The sequence below is a fragment of the Ambystoma mexicanum genome, chromosome 1p, assembly GCF_040938575.1.
Source record: "Ambystoma mexicanum isolate Mex_15411 chromosome 1p, UKY_AmexF1_1, whole genome shotgun sequence".
Taxonomy (NCBI): Eukaryota; Metazoa; Chordata; class Amphibia; order Caudata; family Ambystomatidae; genus Ambystoma; species Ambystoma mexicanum.
The window spans coordinates 1,154,216,995-1,154,236,790 of NC_090921.1; the positions used below are offsets into that span (position 1 = coordinate 1,154,216,995).

General features: G+C 40.4%; 1 protein-coding gene across 1 annotated transcript in view; it reads left to right on the forward strand.

Annotated features, from left to right (window-relative positions):
* The window catches only part of LOC138450306 (B-cell receptor CD22-like), a 437,337-nt gene that overhangs the window by 81,093 nt on the left and 336,448 nt on the right, over positions 1–19,796 (forward strand). Inside the window, exon 2 of the mRNA XM_069604830.1 lies at positions 11,372–11,522. Within this exon, the coding sequence (XP_069460931.1) occupies positions 11,480–11,522 (43 nt within the window). The 5' untranslated portion in view covers positions 11,372–11,479. The remainder of the gene's footprint in view (positions 1–11,371; positions 11,523–19,796) is intronic.

Genomic DNA, 19,796 nt, shown 5'->3' on the forward strand with positions numbered 1-19,796 from the left:
GAATGAAGCTATCCATTTAAGACGAGAGCTAACATAAGCAATATATTTTAAAGATAAGAGAAACCCTACAAATCTGCATGTAGTGTGGGACATTCCTTTTTGGATAGGACAGGAAAGTGGACTGAAGAGACAAGAAGCAAACTTACATTTAAAAACACAATCACATCCTGGTGGGAGCATAGTCAATCTGACCCATAGCGCGTCGACAAAAATGGAACACAACTATCTTAAATGGGATGGAATTATTCCATACAGGGATTTTAAACATACTAGCAACGAGGGGAATGCGAATAGAGCTGTAGGAGAGCAAGGGTCTTTTGGGTGAACCTGAATGGACCTGGACCCACTCAGGTCTGGTGGCATGGGCCTGGAAGGAAGCTGCCAGCAAGCGCAAGAGTGCTCACCAGACAAGATGCTGGTCCCCAACACATGGACCTGAGAGTCCACAATGGGGGCACTCACTGAGCTAAGGAGGGCCAGTTCCTGTTTCCCGGTCCATGTGCCCCAACAGTAAACAACTATGATAATGCTGCACACCTGTTGATTTGTGAAATAAACACAGTAATCATTTTTGGTTTATTATTGTTATGTTTATTAAAAGTCACTCACTTGTATTGCCAACACAAATACAAATCAGAGTATGTATAATTTTGTTTGATACATAATGTAGATTTCCAATGCCACACAGAGGCTAGCTGTTCAACAGCTTGTGGCACCTTGAGCATCCACACCCACCCAGCTCCCTTGCAAGCGCATGGTATTAGGTGCGAACTGCCATCGATATTGGGCAGGGAGCGAGGTACGTCGAAGGATGGACTTGAAGAGAGAAGTCTGGAGACACCGGGTCTGGGGTGGACATTTAAAGAATCGTCATGGTGCGTAAGATCCCTTTGAACTGTACATGGTGTTTGGCACCTTGAGAGCTCCCATCTTCACAGCCCACTTGCAAGCACATGGCCGCAGGTGAAAACAGTGCTGAAGGGAAACAAACTTATGTTTATTGCAGGGACGGGTTTTTGAAGAGGGGAGCCTGGAGACACTGGGTCTGGAGAGGCCATTTGAACAATGGCCCCTGTGTGGAAGATTCCTTTGAATTGTACAGGGTGTTTGGAAACTTGAATGTTCCCACCCACCCAGCCCCCTTGGAAGTGAATGGTCATAGGTATGAACTACCACTGATACTGGAGGGGGGATGGATGAGCATGAGTCGAGCGCAAAAGGCCCGGAATACTGCTGAAGGGACACAAACCTATGTTGATTGCAGGGACAGTGTCTTGTAGAGGGGAGTCTGGAGACACTGGGTCTGGGGAGGCCATGTGAAGAATGATGCCTGTGCGGTATATTCCTTCGAAGTGTACATGGTGTTTGCCAACTTGAGTGTCCCCACCCACCCAGCCTCCTTGGGAGCTCACGGCCACAGGTGCAAACTGCCATTAATACTGGAGGGTGGATGGATGGGCATGAGGGGAGCGCACATTTCCCAGAACACTGCTGAAGGGACACACACATATGTTGATTGCTGGGATGGGGTATTGAAGAGGGGAGTCTGGAGACCCTGGGTCTGGGGAGGCCATGTGAACAATGGTCCCTGTGTGGAAGATCCCTTTAAAGTGTACATGGTGTTTGGTACCTTGAGTGTTCCCACCCACCCAGCCCCCTTAGGAGCGCACAGCGATAGATGCAAACTGCCATTGACACTGGAGGGGGGATGGATGGGCATGAGGCGAGAGCAAATGGCCCAGAACACTGCTGAAGGGACACAAACTTATGTTAATTGCTGGGCAAGGGTCTTGAAGAGGAGAGTCTGGAGGATCCCTTTGAGTTGTACATGTTGTTTGGCACCTTGAGTGTTCCCATCCACCCACTAATGGAGGGGGGATACTGGAGGGGGGATGGATGGGGACGAGGTGAGCGCAAAAGGGCACCAACCATTCTTTCATGACCCTCATAGATGATTGGGCATGTTCTTGACACACAAAACAATTCAAAACAACTATTCGTATATGCTCATTTGTATTTTATTTACTTTGGTGATGTTGATGGCACAAGCAAACTATAAACTGTATACTTGAGGTTACAGCACAATGTGTGAAAATCCCCTGTACTGTTTGCTGTCACTGGGGAATTTGGCACAAATGACTCGAATGACACAGGCGGGTATTACTTTTCAAAAGCGGAATCCATGAAGCCACCATGTAAACGAACAGTAGGCCACCCACCTGTACCACATGTGAAAGGGAAACATAAATATTTTCATTGAATGAACCAGATAAGTGTACCACATTACTTGAAAATGCATCGTAAATTTGATGGCATATTTGCCCACAGAAGAAAAGTAACTTTCTGTAAACATGTACACGTCAATAGCTTGCGCACAGACAACGTTGACTCGAGATGTGCATTGGCGTTGTGAAAAGGGCCATAAGCATCTCGTGATGTCAGTTTGAGGATTTGTATTCTTGCCATGAGGGCACTTGAACTTTGGGCAATGCATCAACTCATAAGATTGCACAAGATGGCTCCACCCAAGCCATTGTTTTCGCATGTGTAAAAGTGAGGAAAACTAAGGCAAGATGCATAGGAACATTTTAAAGATTATTACAGTATACTTAAAAATACATGCCCGAACGATCATGACAATACACATTTTGAGTGAACTTCCCCTTAAGCTCTCTACATAGAAAACCTTTCGCCCATTGGACCAGTGTTAGATAGCCCATTTGTTTCAGTGTTTTCATGAAAAATCACTTTTGACAAAAAAGGAGAATAGCAAAAGTATGTTCGGAATATTTAAATGGATAAGTCACGGAACCTTTTCCACCACACCACGCATCTACTTCTTGAGGCAGCAGATATTTAAATGTTGTTGTTACTAATGTAAACAGAAAACAGAGCAAATCGGCAACACACAATTTAAAACAAAGGATGTTGCATATGTAGTAAATTCTTAATGTTAATAAAAAATAATTCATGTAAGGTCAATACAACCCTGGTCTTAAAGTGCATAATGATGCAAAACAGAGATTAAACAACAGTATACATGTGCAAAGTTGCAAATTGAGTTTCTTAAAAATTCAACTATCTCTAGTAAAAGGATTTCCAAACTAAAGTGCGTAGTGATTAACCTTAGAATTCCTCATAATGAAGTATACATTACATATACAGGAACTCTCATTCTCCCCAAAATCACACATACAGGCAATCCTAGTGCATAGATTTCAAATCAATAACACTTAAATATGAACATCATTATGAAAATTACCAAAGTTGCAAATCATTTAGATAAAGGGAGTAGTGCTGTAAACTTCATCCAGACATTAAACATTAAAATATCTGTTAAGTTGTAGAATATGCAGAAAAAGGGATCTGATTTCTCTGCAACAACCAAAACAATGTTAATATGTATTACGTTATGATGGTCACAATGACCCATGTTGTAAAAGTGCATAGTGTTTTACCTGAGATGAAGAGCGACAATGGAAATTCATAATATATAAAGTGTCTCTTGCTTATGACCATCGGACCATCGACATTGTAAATCAGTCGAGCTAGAACCATGCGGCGCTGACAAGTAGACCTAACATACAGACATCCCCACAATAACAATGTTCTTAAAACATAACATAACATATGAAACCCATCACAAAATATATTCTCTGTGAATGCATACAAATCTATATATCTCGATAAAAATCAGCAAAGAAATCTAGTGAAAAAATATAAAGAAAACATAAGAGAATGCCACAAAATACAAAAACGAAGGGGGCAAAGAAACAGGAGGGAAGAGGAAAGATAACAAAGGAGATGAGAATTAAGTGTATAAAAAGGAAAAATCTCACAAACCATAAAAAATGTAACCACAAGAGAAAGAATCAATCAACAATGATAACTATTATATGTATATATATATATATATATATATATATATATATATATATAGTGCTTATGAAAGGGTTGATTCTTAAATCTATAGGACCAACTAGATTTGCAGCAAAACAAAAACGTGAATAATTCCTCATCTATATTGTATCCATTGGGAAACTGTGTTTCAAAATCTAATATAGTTCTTGTCTATGGATTGTTTAATAGCAATTCTCGATTACCCCCTCTCGGATACTTTGGAATATTCATAAAACTTGAAAAACTTGAAACCACCAGTCAGATAACTATTTTGTCTTTCCTTGAACTACTTAGCCTTGGGGTAAGATTGATCATTATTCTTTATAGCACAAAAGTCTTGTAATATGCATAACTTCCTTCTACACATTGTGCTGCCAACATCCCACTTTTTGCAAGCACACATCAATAACTAGACTACATACTCAGTATTGCATCTCATGTTATCCTTGATATTAATATGAATTTTCAACACCGGATGTTCATATGTAGTGCAGTTAAGTTTCAAACTGCCAGGCTTTGCATTTCATACACTTATGGAAACCCTGACTGGAAACCTCCATCCACTGTGCTCCAGATTGCATATGTTCTTTCTGTGAAAAAACAGAAACAAGTCAATCTTTACAAGAAGTCAACCGCCTGTTGGTTATTCTGTGGTTATTAGACAGGACTTTCACTAGATTGTGTTCAAGTCTTAACACATGCTAGTGTCGACTCATAATTCTTCCATGATAATTTTATGTATTGACGTGCAATTGTGTTATTGGACATATTGTCGAAATAAAATTAATTTCCTTCTCATGATTCTTCCAGTACTTTTAGAGCAACCATCAAAAGTGATGATGAACCGTGACTCATCAGACTGCGTCTCTTTGACTGCGATTTTATTATTAGTGGAAATGAGTCACTCTATTTTCATTTCTTGAAATTTCAAGTATGCCTGCTCAATCACTTTTTTCAGATATGCTTGATCTAAAAAGCCCCTAGCAGTCATGTTGCTTTGTTTGTCAAAAAAATCCATAGTAGATCAAATTCTAGATAATCTTAAAAAATCACCATACAAAATACTCCAAATGAGACTTTTGGGATGAGTACTAGAAGCATGTAAGGGTGCATTTGATCCTGTGGGTTTTCTATGTAGATTGGTCTCACCCTTGCCTTGATGATGTTTAACTAGCACATCATAAATGTTGACTTCTTCGTGGCTGTGGGACTCTGTGGATTAGAGATTAAGTGTATTGTTGTTAAGAATATCAACAAACTCCAACCACTCTGTCTCCCATAACGTGACGATTGCTCTAGACTGCTGTTGATTTTAAACCTGCCCTCTCCCTCTTCTGCTTTTTTCTTGCTCCACCTCTGATGATTCCTCTTCTGCTTGTTGTTTTGTTTGTTCTGCTGCCTCTGCATAGCAGATGCATTTCATCTAAAAAATGTAACTTCACTGCTCCCTCTTCATTTTCACTTGTAGAGGCATACGATTCTGATGTTGAATATAACTTGCCATCTAACACCAAAGTGCCCTCATTGGTAGCAATGTCGTTAATAGGTTGTTTGTGCAAATTATCAAATCTCTGCACAAATTTATAAACTATCTCAGTCTCAAAATCCTCCTTATCTCTGAGAAGAGCACACAGTTTTCTTTGTTTATTTTTTCATAAAGTCATCCCTTCTTCACTTTATGGTAGAGCCTCTATTTTAGGTTATATTTCCTCTATTTTGTTAAGAATCTTCTCACAATCTATTTTAGCATATTTAAGATGTATAATTAAAAAGAAATTGGATCAAAAATTCATTGCATCTCCCCATTCTTCGAACATTTTAGGATCTTGTTCATCAAAAGATGGAGCGACTAATATCCTTAGACCCCACTGGATGCATCCCACATCAACATAATTGTGCAAGATGTGCTCCTCGTACCACTTGCTTACTTCCTTTTTCTGGTATCTCTCCAGTTCTCTCAATAAATCAATTCATTTCTCTTTTCGACCTTGTCACCTGTGCTGGTTACTGGGTGTTTTCTTTTCTAGATGTTTGTTTTTCAGAAAATGAACTGTTAGCCTGTTCCTTACAAACTGCTTCTTTTTCTTCCTTGGCAGACATTCCAAATAACGGGCCTCTGACCTCACGTGAGTCCAACCAAAGATTAATGGGATCGGCGAATATGCCTTCAGTTACAGTGTACTCGCAAAACAGATGAATTAGTACAGCGGAAATCCCGGGAACAGTAAAGGTCCCACTCGTAAAGCAGAAGTTGAGGAAAAACGCATTCCTTGCGCCCTCTGACACTTAGGCTCAGCAGCGAACATGCTTGGATAACCCTACCTTCACTTTCACGAGTCTGCCATACTTCTTCCACTGTGCCAAGGGTAGAAAAGAAAGACAAGTAACACGCATTTTGCCACAAACACATAGATTTTTCACATATAAATTACACAGTCAATTGTCAGTCTTTTTATGTTATGTCTATATATGTAATATCTTTTTAAAAATGCACACAATGATGTACATAACATAAACACTATTACAATTGATACAGTGTGTAATCCTTTTAGGGAGACCACACAAGTCATGACACACACTCACAACCTTAAGGGTACATTTTCATTTATAACATGTGCTACTCCTTTTGTATTGAGACACCTTCGTTTACCAATATTCAGTATGTTCAGAATTTAGATGATAGGGTGATATCCTAAACCTGAATGTTTGTGCCTTTTACAGACTATATTGAGATTACTACCTAAGAATTCTCTGATGTCTATATAAGAGTGCAATCCTGCAAGTGTTTTTTCAGCCATTTCTAAATGATTTTAGTATGTACATTTTATCTAGTATTAAACCTCATTATTTCGAAATATGTTCTTTCCTTTGTAGGTTTAGGAGATAAGAATTCAATATTACTTCTTCTTCTTACTTGGTGACAGGTCTTACTTAACATCACCCCTTTGTATCATCTTTCAAAAAATCTGTCGTTGATAACATCAGTTTCTTTTTCAAAATCCTCATCAAGAATTCAATTCATGTTTACTCTAATAAATTCCCTAAATGGGAAATTGCTAATTACATTGTGTTGATTATAATTACTATAACACAGCATGGTGTTCAAATTAGTCATTTTTCTTTCAAATCTGGTTTCCAACTTTCCATGATTTACGAACATTTGTAAATCCAAATATGTTACATGAGTTTACTATATTTGATCGTACATTTTATTCCAAATCATTGCTGTTTAGACATGCCCAATATTCCAATAGACTATGTTAATTTCCAATACAAACTATTACAGCATTATCTATAAATATCCTCCAAATAATGATATTGTTGTTAATATTTTCAATGCATGTGTCTGTAGGACTTGACCCATGAAAAGGTAAGCTAATGGAGGTGCAAATGTTGCAACCAGGCCAACTCCAATTAATTGTTCATTCAGGGTACTATTAATCAGAAAGTAATTATCTTTAGGTTGATATCATTTTAACATAATACACAGTTATGTCCAGTGAAAAGGTTTTGCATTTTTAGGCCCTGAGACAGCACGTTTAGTGGGAACATATCAATAACCCCTGGTCCTGCAATAGGGCCCATTGTTAAGGTCCTTGCTGCGCTTGGGGCTATAAATTGGATTGCGGGCTGTTACCACCTGATCTGGTCCACTGGATCAGGCGTTATTTCTATTAGCAGCCTAGGTTTTCAGTGAGAAAATCTGGGGTGCTGACAGACATTTATGTTTGTTTGAATGAACAGGACATGCTTGCAGCATCCGGTTCAATCAAACAAAATTCTTACTTAAGATGGTCGCCATGGAGATGGAATGCAGGGCTCCATGTGTAGCCCATCTTCCATTTCCACTGTGGCCCAGGAGAATGTAACTGGAGCTGTTGTGGCAGCACCACCACCAAAGGAATTAGGTAATTGGGGTCAGGGGTGCAGAGGGAAGGACAGAGACCAGAGGGAAGTGGAGGGTGGTGGGAAGATTGTGGGGAAGGGGGTAAGAGCAGCCTTCTGGTTGCTCAGAACATGGCCTTGGACCATGGGATTCAGCACTCAATCCGAGCAACATGATTGGCTGGCTTGGCTCACCCACCCAGGGTGCTAATTTCCACTGAGTGTGAAACACGTGTTGGCCTACAAATGTCATGTTGATTGTTGTATACTTTCTTTTATTTTAATTTTATTTACACATCACTTGGTTTTTATTAAACCTTAGATCCAAAAATATACGAATACATACATATGCAACTTCCAGAAAAAGAAAAAAACATAGAAACCCTTTTCCTCCTTAAAGGCCCAGTCTTAAAAAAATTTGATTTCATCCGACAGTTATGTTTTTAATATCCTCCATGGTAGATTATCTTCACGAACTGTAGTACGGCTAATGACAGAGAAAGCCAACCACTTCATCTTATGCAAGCCCACCAGTCATCCTGCAATTTCGTTGTTGATTCATCAAGGAATCTCCCCAGGAGTTTGTCTCTTGTAGGATTTAAGGGCTCACACACTAGTACTAGATGCTGCAAAGTCTCAGTACTTTTGCTGCAAATCCGGCAGTTTAAAGTTCTCTCTTCCTGGGCCTTTGATCTCCTTTCTGTGACCTCCCATGTTGAGTAGAGGTTCAAACGGAGTCTTAGAAAGTTTTGCCGATCCGACCGTGAGGGAAATCTGGCAAAGTAGGACAAAACTGATCCTCTTCTGTAGTGTTCCTCAGGTTCATCTACAAACAATTTGTAAGATTTCACTTTCTGCTCGGTCCGAATCCAGTCCAAGTCCAGTAGTTTGTACTTCACCCTCATTGGATTTTCAATGAGTGTTTTTCCCGAGAGGGCGATGTTGGACAATATAGAGGAACAAGACTCGTGCCAGACATTTAGGATTACAACCTGATTTCCTTCCATGGCCTCCTTGATAATAGAAAACCCACTAACTCCTGGTAGTTGAAGGCATTTACTCATGAAAGATAGAGATTTCCATTCCATCCGGGAGTATAAGGAGGTCAAACCCAATTCCCTCCGAACCCATTCAATAGGTATTGAATTCAGCAACGACAGAACCCTCTTCCAAAAAGGGTTTCCTTTGGGATCCATAAAGAGATTGGCTTCTGCAGCATAGGTAAGTATTGGCACAACTTTCAGTTTATAGAAATCCAAAATTGGTACCATGGAAAATTTACAGTAGTGCCTTTTGATAAGCAGAGCTTGAGATGCCAAGTTTTTGGCTTTGCTTCTCAAATGGGCAATACCTGGATCATCACTCGAGCTGTTGTTTAAGGTTGTCCCCAGGTACACCATTGATGCGATAACTGGTATTTGTTTTCTGTTTAATTTCCAGGTCCATTTCTTCTGCTTCCTAGCCCTGCCATTATCTCCCAGAATCAGAATTTTAGATTTTTTGGCGTTTATCTTTAGGGCATTTTTGTAGATGTAGTGAGACAAGTCCATCAGTTGTCTCTGCAGCCCAATTTCCATCTGGTGAAGCAGTAACAAATTATCAGCGAATAGCAGGCGTCCCACAGAATGGCCGGCAATTTTTGGTGGAAAGGATCTGGTTTTTCTGAAGGCTTCAGCCATGTCTGATATGAAAAACAAAAGACTGCTGAGGCCAAGCGACAGCCCTGCTTTAGCCCATTTTCTGAGGGAATTTCATTGGACAGTAAGCCCTTTCTGTCCAGCCTGATTTTTAAAGTAGTGTCCCTGTGTAGGGCTTCCATAGGTTCTCTCAAGGCTTGGGGTCAGCCCCATTTCTCAGAAATTCGACTAGTACTGAAAATGTCTGGGTAGGAACCTAGGGTCGATGTAAGACCCAACGAATTCCAACTTTTAGCAGTTGAGTTGTAGCGTGGAGGTTTCTGTTTGAACTGAGTATCTGTTCCAAAGGTAAATAAGCCCCCCCCAACCTCTGAGAGTGGTTTAGCTACTGGCAATGCTCCTCCATGACCCGTTGGTTGTATGTTTTTTTGGGAGATGGGCGAGGAGGAAGAGGCTGGCAGTGGACTATCAGGCGAGGTCAGGGGCCCTCCACCCTTTTCCTCAGCATATAAGTGTCCTCCGGCACCTCTTCTTCCGAGGCTATGTTTTCAGGGGACAAGTGCTTGTTTAGAGTGGGTGATTTTAAGTCAGTCGTGTTGTTTGTGTTTAGCAGCGTAGTTATTGGTGATTGCGGTTCCATACCATCTCCATGAGGTTGGAGCAGATTTTCATGGGTTAAAGTTTCTTTACATATTTCATAGAGGGTGATAACACAGCCCTTGAAATTCTTTCATAATTATCGTAAGTATTTGTAATTACTGGAGAAAGTTAGTATTGGGTTGCTCTTTACCTTGTCTGAACGCCGCTGACTTTCCTCTCGTCTTTGGTCCTAGTCCACCACCTGGGCTCCTGGTACCGGTACGCACCCTCTTTAGATCTTAGAGGGGCTGCACTTAGTTACGCCGTCTTCTAATTTCGTATGACTGAATTTAGTAGTTTGTAGTCGGGTCATGGCACACGGCAAAGCAGCAAACAGTGAAACAATGATTTTAGAAAGAAGACCGCCCTTGACTCACACAGGCTTTACGCTGCAAGAGTGCCGGTTCTATATATTAATGTTGTGCTTCCTGTGGGCCGAGCCTCGCAGTTCAAAAGTCCTTGATTGCTTAAAGCGCGAGAGAGCCAGCATGCTGGTGATTATGGGACTTTGAGTCTTCTAGTCCTCTAGGCTTCAGCCCAAACCTGTGTCGCTCGCTGGCTTGTAGGTGTTCTCCTCATGCTGGCACAATGGAATAGAAGGAAATGAAGAGGTCAGCACACTCGTGGCACACAGCACAGTGAAACAGTGATTTTAGAAAGAAGACCACCCTTGACTCGCACTGGATTTATATTGTTGTATACTTATGAATTAACGTATATACTTGCTGAATAAAGCAAATTAACACAATCAGATTTTTCAAACAGCAAGTCAATTTAGGGTCAGAATTTTGATCTTAAAGATTGGGCAAATATATTTTTCACATGGTTGTCTTTGGCTTCTATGAAAGTGAAAGTGAAAGTAAACTGCAAGTTTTAGTTAAATAAAATAACTTCATTTTTCTAAATAAATTATCATACAAGCAAAATCAAACTTCAAAACAGTATTTGTTGGCTGTTAGCACAGTGGTGTCCAACTGGTAGACTATAGTTCAAATCGTTAAGTATCATAACAGGTGTGATGCATTGTGCACATTTTTAGCTTCATTGATAACACATAATACATACTATACTGTATTTAACAGCATAAGACACTGCAGAAAACCTGTCACATTTCTCTATTTCTATAAAACCTGAATTGACCAAGTACCTGCATTAAAGTGCTTGGTCATCGCTCCGAAATCATTCATAATGTGTGCACCTTTTACGTGGGAAGTGTTCTAGTCTCATGATCGGTGGTATGCAGGCAGTAGAGTAAACTCTGCAATTTATGCTATGTATTATTGGTAATTGTGTCCATTTGGTCATTGCAGGTCATTGCTCCAAAGTTACAGACCTTTACAATAAAGTCTTCCTCAGGAAAAAAGGAAGTCTACAAGTGTCAGAGCTGTCTTTAACTGTTGCATCTCTCGTAAACAATCATGGTCTACACACCCAAGCTTTTCCTGTTCTCACTATTTCAAGGTAATTTTCATTTCATCATCAACCAATTGTGATTAGTCTGATGTGGCTGTTCCTTGTATATTGTGGTGTCCAAACTATGTTTGGTTGATTAAATCATTTGGCAAAGAGAAAATCACTGAGGAGGTCTGTGAGAAAAAGAGAATTCGCACCCGGGGAAGGGCGCTTAGCCAATCAGGTGGCTGGAACAACAGATGAGAATACACATTCTCCGCCTGCTGTTTCCAGACACCCGAGGCACCGTCTTTTCTTTCTTTCGAATGTGGGGTGGCAACAGGGAGCCTCTCACTGTTGCCTCAGTCCCCCCAAAACAAACCAAACCCCATTCCCCAGCCCCTCCATCTCTCTCCACTTACCTGCTGGACCGAATCATTGTGCTCAGGTCCGAGCACTCCTCCTGCTCCTGGCCACTGCTATAGTGTTAGGGAGAATTCTCAATTATGTGTTAATTTTCTTCTACCTTAGAGACCCTCAGCTCTTTTGCTGGACTTTAGGACTTTTTATGTTCATCCTGGAGAGAGTTAGACCCTTTTCCCACTCTCACATGTATTTTTATTTGATGTGAACCTTGTGTTTCTTTTGGTTTTGGAGTCTGACAAACTCCATAGGCATCATCTATTTACATTGTGACAGACAGCACCCTCAGTGCAGTGTCAAAGAGAAATCCTTTGGATTTCTGATAAGGTTTAAACACCTTCTCTTGGATAAGCTACTGTTTCCAAGAGTAGTAAAGTGAAATTGACTTTAATTACCCTTTTCTCTTTGTAGACCCAGCACACAATATCTTGCATAGAGTGTTGGAGGGGTTACTTAGTATCCCATGTGTCTACCTTCTCATGTAACATTTTTATTTGACCCTTTCTTTAATTAATGACCGGGGGCAGTGCTTTACTTTTTCCTAGCATTGTGCGTTTTTACCACAGGCTGCCTTCGCAGCTGCAGTATTGCACCCATGAGTGCCCATGTTGTCAAAATGACCACAGTCTTCTTTTTTGCCATTTCTTGTTGGAAAGGTCCTACTTGAGATTTACTCTGCGTGCCAAAAAAGGTTTGGTCCCTTTGTTCATTTTGTCTTTGGCGGGATTCACTGGTGAAGCCCACCACTGGCTCCAGCTTGTGTGGCAGGGCAGGAAGTGAGGGAGGTTCCTGAAACTCCCTGTGCTTAGTCTCCTTGGTTACAGGAATGCACCCAAAGGTGATTGGCTGGCTGGCTGTCCTTGGAGGACAGCCACCCTGCTTTGTGAGTGACAGCTAGGCTGCGAATGAATGGGAGAAACTTGCATAAAAGATGAGGTCTTTTGCAAGGAAGGCAGAGTCGACCACTGGACGAAGGAACCGAAGAAGAAAATGGAAGAGAAGCTTGCTGCACCCTCCTGGACTGTTGGTTTGCCCAGTGAAGCCCTGTTGCAGTGCTGAAGCTCCGAATTTCGAATCGACTATAGAAGCCCAGAAAGGATGACTTCTCCCATTGGGTTGGTGGGACCATTCAACCCCAAGACGAACTCGACTGGAACCAATCTCTCTGCTGGCTGTAATTCTTCGCTGCTGGAGGAAACGAGTGTCACGGGACAGGAACACCAGAATAGAGTGCATCGACTTTAAGCCAGACCCAAGCTCCATGAAGATCCTCCATACTCCCACAAAGCAGGACTAACCAAGCCTGAGCCACTTCAATAGAGTGCTGGACCCCAGAAGCAAGGAAAAGGGTGAAGGGTGATATATTAATGTCCAAAGTGTCCTAAATATTGATGTCACCTTAGGGTGTATGAAGTATCTATGTGTCTTCCCAAAATGGTGCCTACATACTTTACTGAACTGAAGGAGTGCATTGTTGAAGTGTATTTTAAGTGTTGCATATTGCTCCCTTCTGAGGAAGGCTTATTTTTAAAACTGACTGTTAAAATTAATAAATACTTATTTTATCAGAAACCTGGAGTATAAGAGTTATTTCAATACTTGCCACTGTGAAAGTCTATGTTGCTACCCTACAGCCCACATTGACCCCTCTGGAGATAAGCCTGGCTGCTCAGTCACTCTACCAACTTGTGTAGTACAGGCCTACACCAAAGATTGGGTTACCTATTGCCAACAGGACAAGGCTGGTGTAGTCTCCCTCAGGGTTACTACATACAATCTTGCCTAACATATAGAAATGGAAAATTGGCTTAGTCCCTTTTCCGTATGGAGGCGTGCATCTAGTTATTTATTTATTTTTTTCCCTCCGGAGATTGCGTCGCTTGCGCAGCCAATCCACTGAGGAATAAAAAAGAAACCATTCATACCCCAGCTGCAAATGGCTTTCAAACCTGCTGTCAGGGACAGACGTGGCCTTAACGGCCCCCACTGTTTCGCTTGGGCCTACCTCGGCTTGGGGCTTTTAAAGGCCATGCCTCCACAGCGGGTGTGAAAGCCACAAGAGAGAAGAAGATTAAAAGAATTGAAGAGAAAAGAATATAGATAGATAGATAGATAGATAGATAGATAGATAGATAGATAGATAGATAGATAGATAGATAGATAGATAGATAGGTTTTCCCTATGTTGTGACTGATGCTCATGTGGCAGAACACTGACAGTCTGACATAGGTGTGATGGAGACTGAAGCCTCACCTGAAAACAAGTACCATTTCCAGAGACTGAGGCAAGGGTGTGCGTCAAGTGAGAGGAGAAAAGAGTTGGATGTAATGTCATTTGTGATGTCATATGTACCAGTCTGAGCATTGCATGCAAGGGCCACAGATTCTAGCGCAGAATAACTGCTGAATTTCTATTTCTTCTCTTCTATTTTGTGGTGTAATGACAGCATTCCGTTAACAAAGAGTTTTCATTGAACTTGTGTGCTTTTTAGATCGTAAGCTTAACCATAACGTCCCTTCAACTGCAGATGTCTCACCAACTTTCAAATGCTTGTATAACAGAAGGCTCTTCACAATGTTACTTTACTAAGTAACAGTTCTTAGAAGGTGATTTATTTCAACAAATTACTGCAACATATTTGTTGGTGACGCACTCGGACAGAGCTGTGAATGTTAGCATGGTAAAGGTCAGGTAACCCACTAACCAATATAAGCTCAAACTCTGCACACTTATCTCACTCAAAAACTCACACAACCATCTCTCGCACAACAAGCCGCACGCACTTCACAACACTGCAACAACACACAAGCAGGAACAACAGCACACGCGGACTGACTCCGATCCGATACCCACACCAAAGCTCAGCACCTGGTGTATACCGAGTTAATGCTGCCAACGGAACACCACTCCTCTCACTATCCTACTCCCTTCTTCACCTCACTAACCCATCCCACCTTTATCGTTTACAGATCTGCCTGGGGACCAATTCCGTTGGTGACGGTGCGCGGTACAAATACCTTTAACATTTAACATTTAACATAACCATGATGTCCTTTCACAAAGTTATTCTCACTGAATCTCAACGGCTTTTGAGTGATATACATTAACAGTTACACAGCAAAAAAAGGTAAGCAAAAACTAAAATCGTGTTCCTGGTTAACTGGCGCAGACCTCATACACAATGATGCCCCCAACACGTTGGTAATGTGCACTATTGAAAAACTATGAACATATTCCAAGTAAACATCATTAAACTTGTCTTGCGTTGTATTGAAACAAACAAGTTCTTTTACTAAAGAATGACAGCATGAATTTTATATAATCAAATATTATATTTTAGAAGTGTCTTTTGTTTTTTGCACAAAAAAAACGAAAAAAGGGGCAAAGAACATTAAGAAAATAAGGCATAAAACTCCAAAATGAAACTAAATACATTTGAAAAACTTAAGGGGACGCAGACAAACCAAGTCTTGATGTTCAAGAACGGAAATTAAGGATTCTAACTTATGACAGGATGTCATTTTATTTTTCAGGACATGAGCCCTCTTTGAGAATGCCAGCAAGAGCAAGGCACTTGGAGGAGCACCACCGCTGACATGTACCTCTGCTGGTGTGTTGTCCTCTGTGCTCCCCGTAGCTGTAACAGGTTGTTGTTCTCTCCTTTACTCATTTAAATAGTGCCACCAACCCTTTTTGTGCTGCATTGTGATGTGCCTTATCTTTGAGAATGCCCCATATGCGCATGCCCCCAAGTGGCCTGGGCTGATAAGATCACATTCTTTGCAAACAACCAATCTAGTCAGTGCCGTGTCTCCCTCTCTATGGCCCCAGCATCTCTTCACTTTCTACCTCCACCACAACCACCACCTCCTGCACCGCCACACTGGAATCTACTCCACGGTCCACAAATCACAATATGGTGAACAACACATCTATCCTTACTGAAGTTCTGAAAGCAAGAGTTACATAATACTCATATAATCATTTAGCAACATGCATTGTTAAACGTCTTCCAATTGTGACGCAGTGTTAGCCCTTTTCCATATCCAGGATCAGGTCCAGGGTTCCAGATCCAGATCTGTGGATAAAGTGCAAAGAACACAGTCGTTTTTGTGAAACTACTACAGACCTGATGATATCTTCGGAAGTACTCATCGACCATAATTTCCATTTGCAAGATTCATCACATTGAAAAGTGAAATATCACCCTTGTAACTTTGCAGGATGTGAAGATCCTCACTGGATCTGTGTATCCATCATAGATACAGAGAAATATTTGTTATATATATACTGGCAAATATCATTTGGTAGAGGTGTTCCACCTATAAATGTCTATGTAGTCCATGCCCTTTTTCTCACATTTGCCTCTACAGTTTGGAGTAACTTGCCTGATAATTTGCCTTTTACTTTGAGAACACTGGAAAATATGAGTGAGGATATCTTGAAGGTAGAGGATGGGGGAAGTAGTGGCAGGCACTACAACAAGAGCTGTGGAACCAACAAGCACCAGATCTTAAATCCTGTTAACAGAATCTTTAATAACCCATGAAGGACTTCTGAAAGCTCAAGCACAGATTGCTATCTGTAAGTTAGGAGATTGTCATTGAAGTCATAGAAAAGAAGGTTCTTATTCATGTGGAATATCTTCCATGGAGACATATCTAAGAACACAACACCACACAGCAGTGAGAGAACAGCTGCTAAAATCCCCAAAACAGTAAGTGTAATGCCAGGAATATGATGACAATGAAATAAAACGGCTGGACAGTAGTAAGGAAAGGAGCTCATTCCACTTTTCAACAGCAGCAACATTACCAAAGTCTTCTACAGCAGACATGCAAATTCTGCTTGAAATTCAAAAGAAATCTACATTAGTGAGCAACATCTTCCCACATTCTTTGCAGTCAGTTCTGCTCAAAAAGACACATGTTCTTCCATTAAGTTTTTTTCTTACAATTATTTGCTGAGATATTTTAATTGCCAGATGTTTAAGATATCTAGTTCATTGTTGTGAAACATTTCAGCTGAGATTTTACTCTGTGTTACTATTATCCTTAAGAAAATACTTTACAAGAATGTTTTAAAACCCTTTTAGTAGGCCACCAAATATACTATGAAAAGAGGTAATTTCTACGTTTATTAAGAAACTATGAATGTATTAACCATTTCATATAATTATATGAAGAGGTTAATGAAGCATTAATTTGGACACTGGAGATCTACACCAATGTTATTGGTCACAAGCTAATCACAAGGTCATCTTATGATTATGATAGTCACATAACCCAACACAGAGACCTACAGTAAGAGCTCTAACACTATTAGAGCTCTTGGAGGATGAAATGAGGAAGGCTCACCTACACATTGGAAATGTACCGTACACATGCCATCTTGGGATAGGTAGGCATGTCATCAACAGGCAATTAGAGACATTCTTCCAAGCTTGATGATTGGCTTGGCAGTCTGAACATTTAAAAAGAAAAAGGAGAAGCATGCAATGCAGGCTTCTAGTGTAGTTATGATCTGCGTACCACACCTTTTGATAATCTAAAGAAAAGACAAGATGTTTTAATCAAGAATTGTACAATATAAGTCAACATATAATGTGTGGCAGTGGACATCAATACACCAGCTGTTTAGCTACAATTGCATCCAAAAAAAGAACCTCCACATCAGGCTTCCATGCCATTACAGGTCATGAATTCACCACCACAGATATCATTACTGTTAGCACACCAGACTAAACCTTATGTTTTTTCCACTTTGGAAACTAGTGCACCAAAGAGGCCAAGATCCATAACTTTCAGTGGAGCTAGATTTTGTGGAAAAAGGCAGCAGGCATTAGATAATGACAGTGAAATGGAAGAAGCCAAGGCGGCGATGTCAAACTGACAGATTACTTAGCCAGTAGGTATCACATAAAGGGCACATGAAAGGGTAATCAATTCACCCTTGGTACGGGAGATTGATCTGCTCAGCTGTCACAACCATCTATTGTGCTAACTAAAGAAGGATCCCTGGGATGAAGACCATTTCTATCTGTTTATGTCCAAAGGCCAAGGTTACAGACCCCTGCAAATCGAAACTCGCTATACATAGTATAACAGCATTACATGCTAGTAACACCCCCACCAACACGGCTGTACATACTAGCATGCACACATATCCTCCAGGTTACCCATATATTTATTATTATTAATGTTTTCAAATGAAATAAGTCACTGGCTACTTCACAAGTTTGCACAAATCAAAAAAGGCACTATTCAAAGAATTAGCCACACATTGTTTATAGTTGCTACTTCCTTTTCATGAGAGATATTCAACTATAGCAAGCGAGACACTGGAACAATGGAGTACAGCTGGAGAACTGACAGTGGGAAATATCACAAAGAAAACATTGCAGAGGAATAAGGATATGGGGATAACAGTCGATGGAAATCATGAGGAAAACGATTTAGAAAAGTGAAACATTGAAAGCAACAGTGCCAAAGTGAATACTATCGGCTCCGCCTGCAGATAGGAGGATTAGAAAGAGGATCCAATAACATGACTTAAATTCCATTTGAAGCCACAATATTCCTTGGAAACTATCTAACTCAACTCTCTTGCAGCTAATAACAAAACATTGTATTAAACTGAATCCACAATACCAATGTGTCACATTAACATTAACCCACAAAAATCATAATGTAAAAAAGAAATCAAAGGAGCATGTACCAGACATCACAAGATGCCATGTGCATACAAATAGTTCTCTACGTTTTCACCTTCGTATACTACTGTTAACATCACTTGAAACGTTTTACATCTTCATTTGCAAGTTTAAATGGGACTATATAGAATCGAGACTTGTACTTCAAATTTCACTACACAATTCGTCGTATCTTCTGTAGGGCTGTACCAAGCTTTGGCTTTGAGTAATTAGTTGGCCAAATTCCAGTGGATAAAATGTTATTCGCTTCAGTTTCTTGTTATTCATCCACGAAACCAATCAGAGACACAGGTGAAGTGTTTTAACAGCCCTGAGATTCATCCCCAAACGCATACTTGTGAAACACTTCTCAACTTAAGAATCTCATGGCCTCCACATTGTTACCTCTTCAGGTAGACAAGATCGCCTAGAACCAGTTCACTAACAAATAAGGAACCGTGTCATATCAATCTCACAAACTAGAAATACAGACAATTTTATTAGTCACTATCAGGTTATACAATCTGAAACACATTACACATTATTTCATACATAATAATACATGCAAATACATATTATAAAGTGCAGAGCTATTTAGAAATTAAAAAACATTCAGACAATTACTGACTCAAAATGAGTCTAATTGTGCAACACTTTTCACCTACGTTGAGTATTAAATAGAGGACTCCTAATAATACAGCTTGCTCTCCTAATTCTTGTATCTAAACTTATTGGGGGAATCCTTTTAACATTCACAAAAAAGGTTCTAATAATATTAATAACTTGTTAACGCGCGCTGGTCTTGAATACAGGGTTACATGCACCCAACATGTTTCATTCTTTCTCCATTAGTGTAAATACTATTAGAACTTGTCCAGGGGGACCCAAAGTGCAGGTCCTAAAATGGAAGCACACACTTCATCTCCAAAACACTGACAAATAGGCGGTCTACTCAGCTGCTAGGGGAAGCAATATGGAAAACAGCTATCAGTTATGCTGTTTACATTTTAATAAAACCAGACAAAAAGGAGCAGAAATCTCCTGCTGTTGGCTCACCGTGCAAAAGCTTATTGCTTAGACACTCATCGGGTTGGTAGGAAAGTCTTCACAGTCGACTGAAATCTGTTCAAATAACACACTGTATAAGCCCATCGGTCTACACAATGCTTGCTCACCTATACTCTCTATTTTTTTTTTTAAAAAAAACATTCACCTTTCTTAAGTGTAAA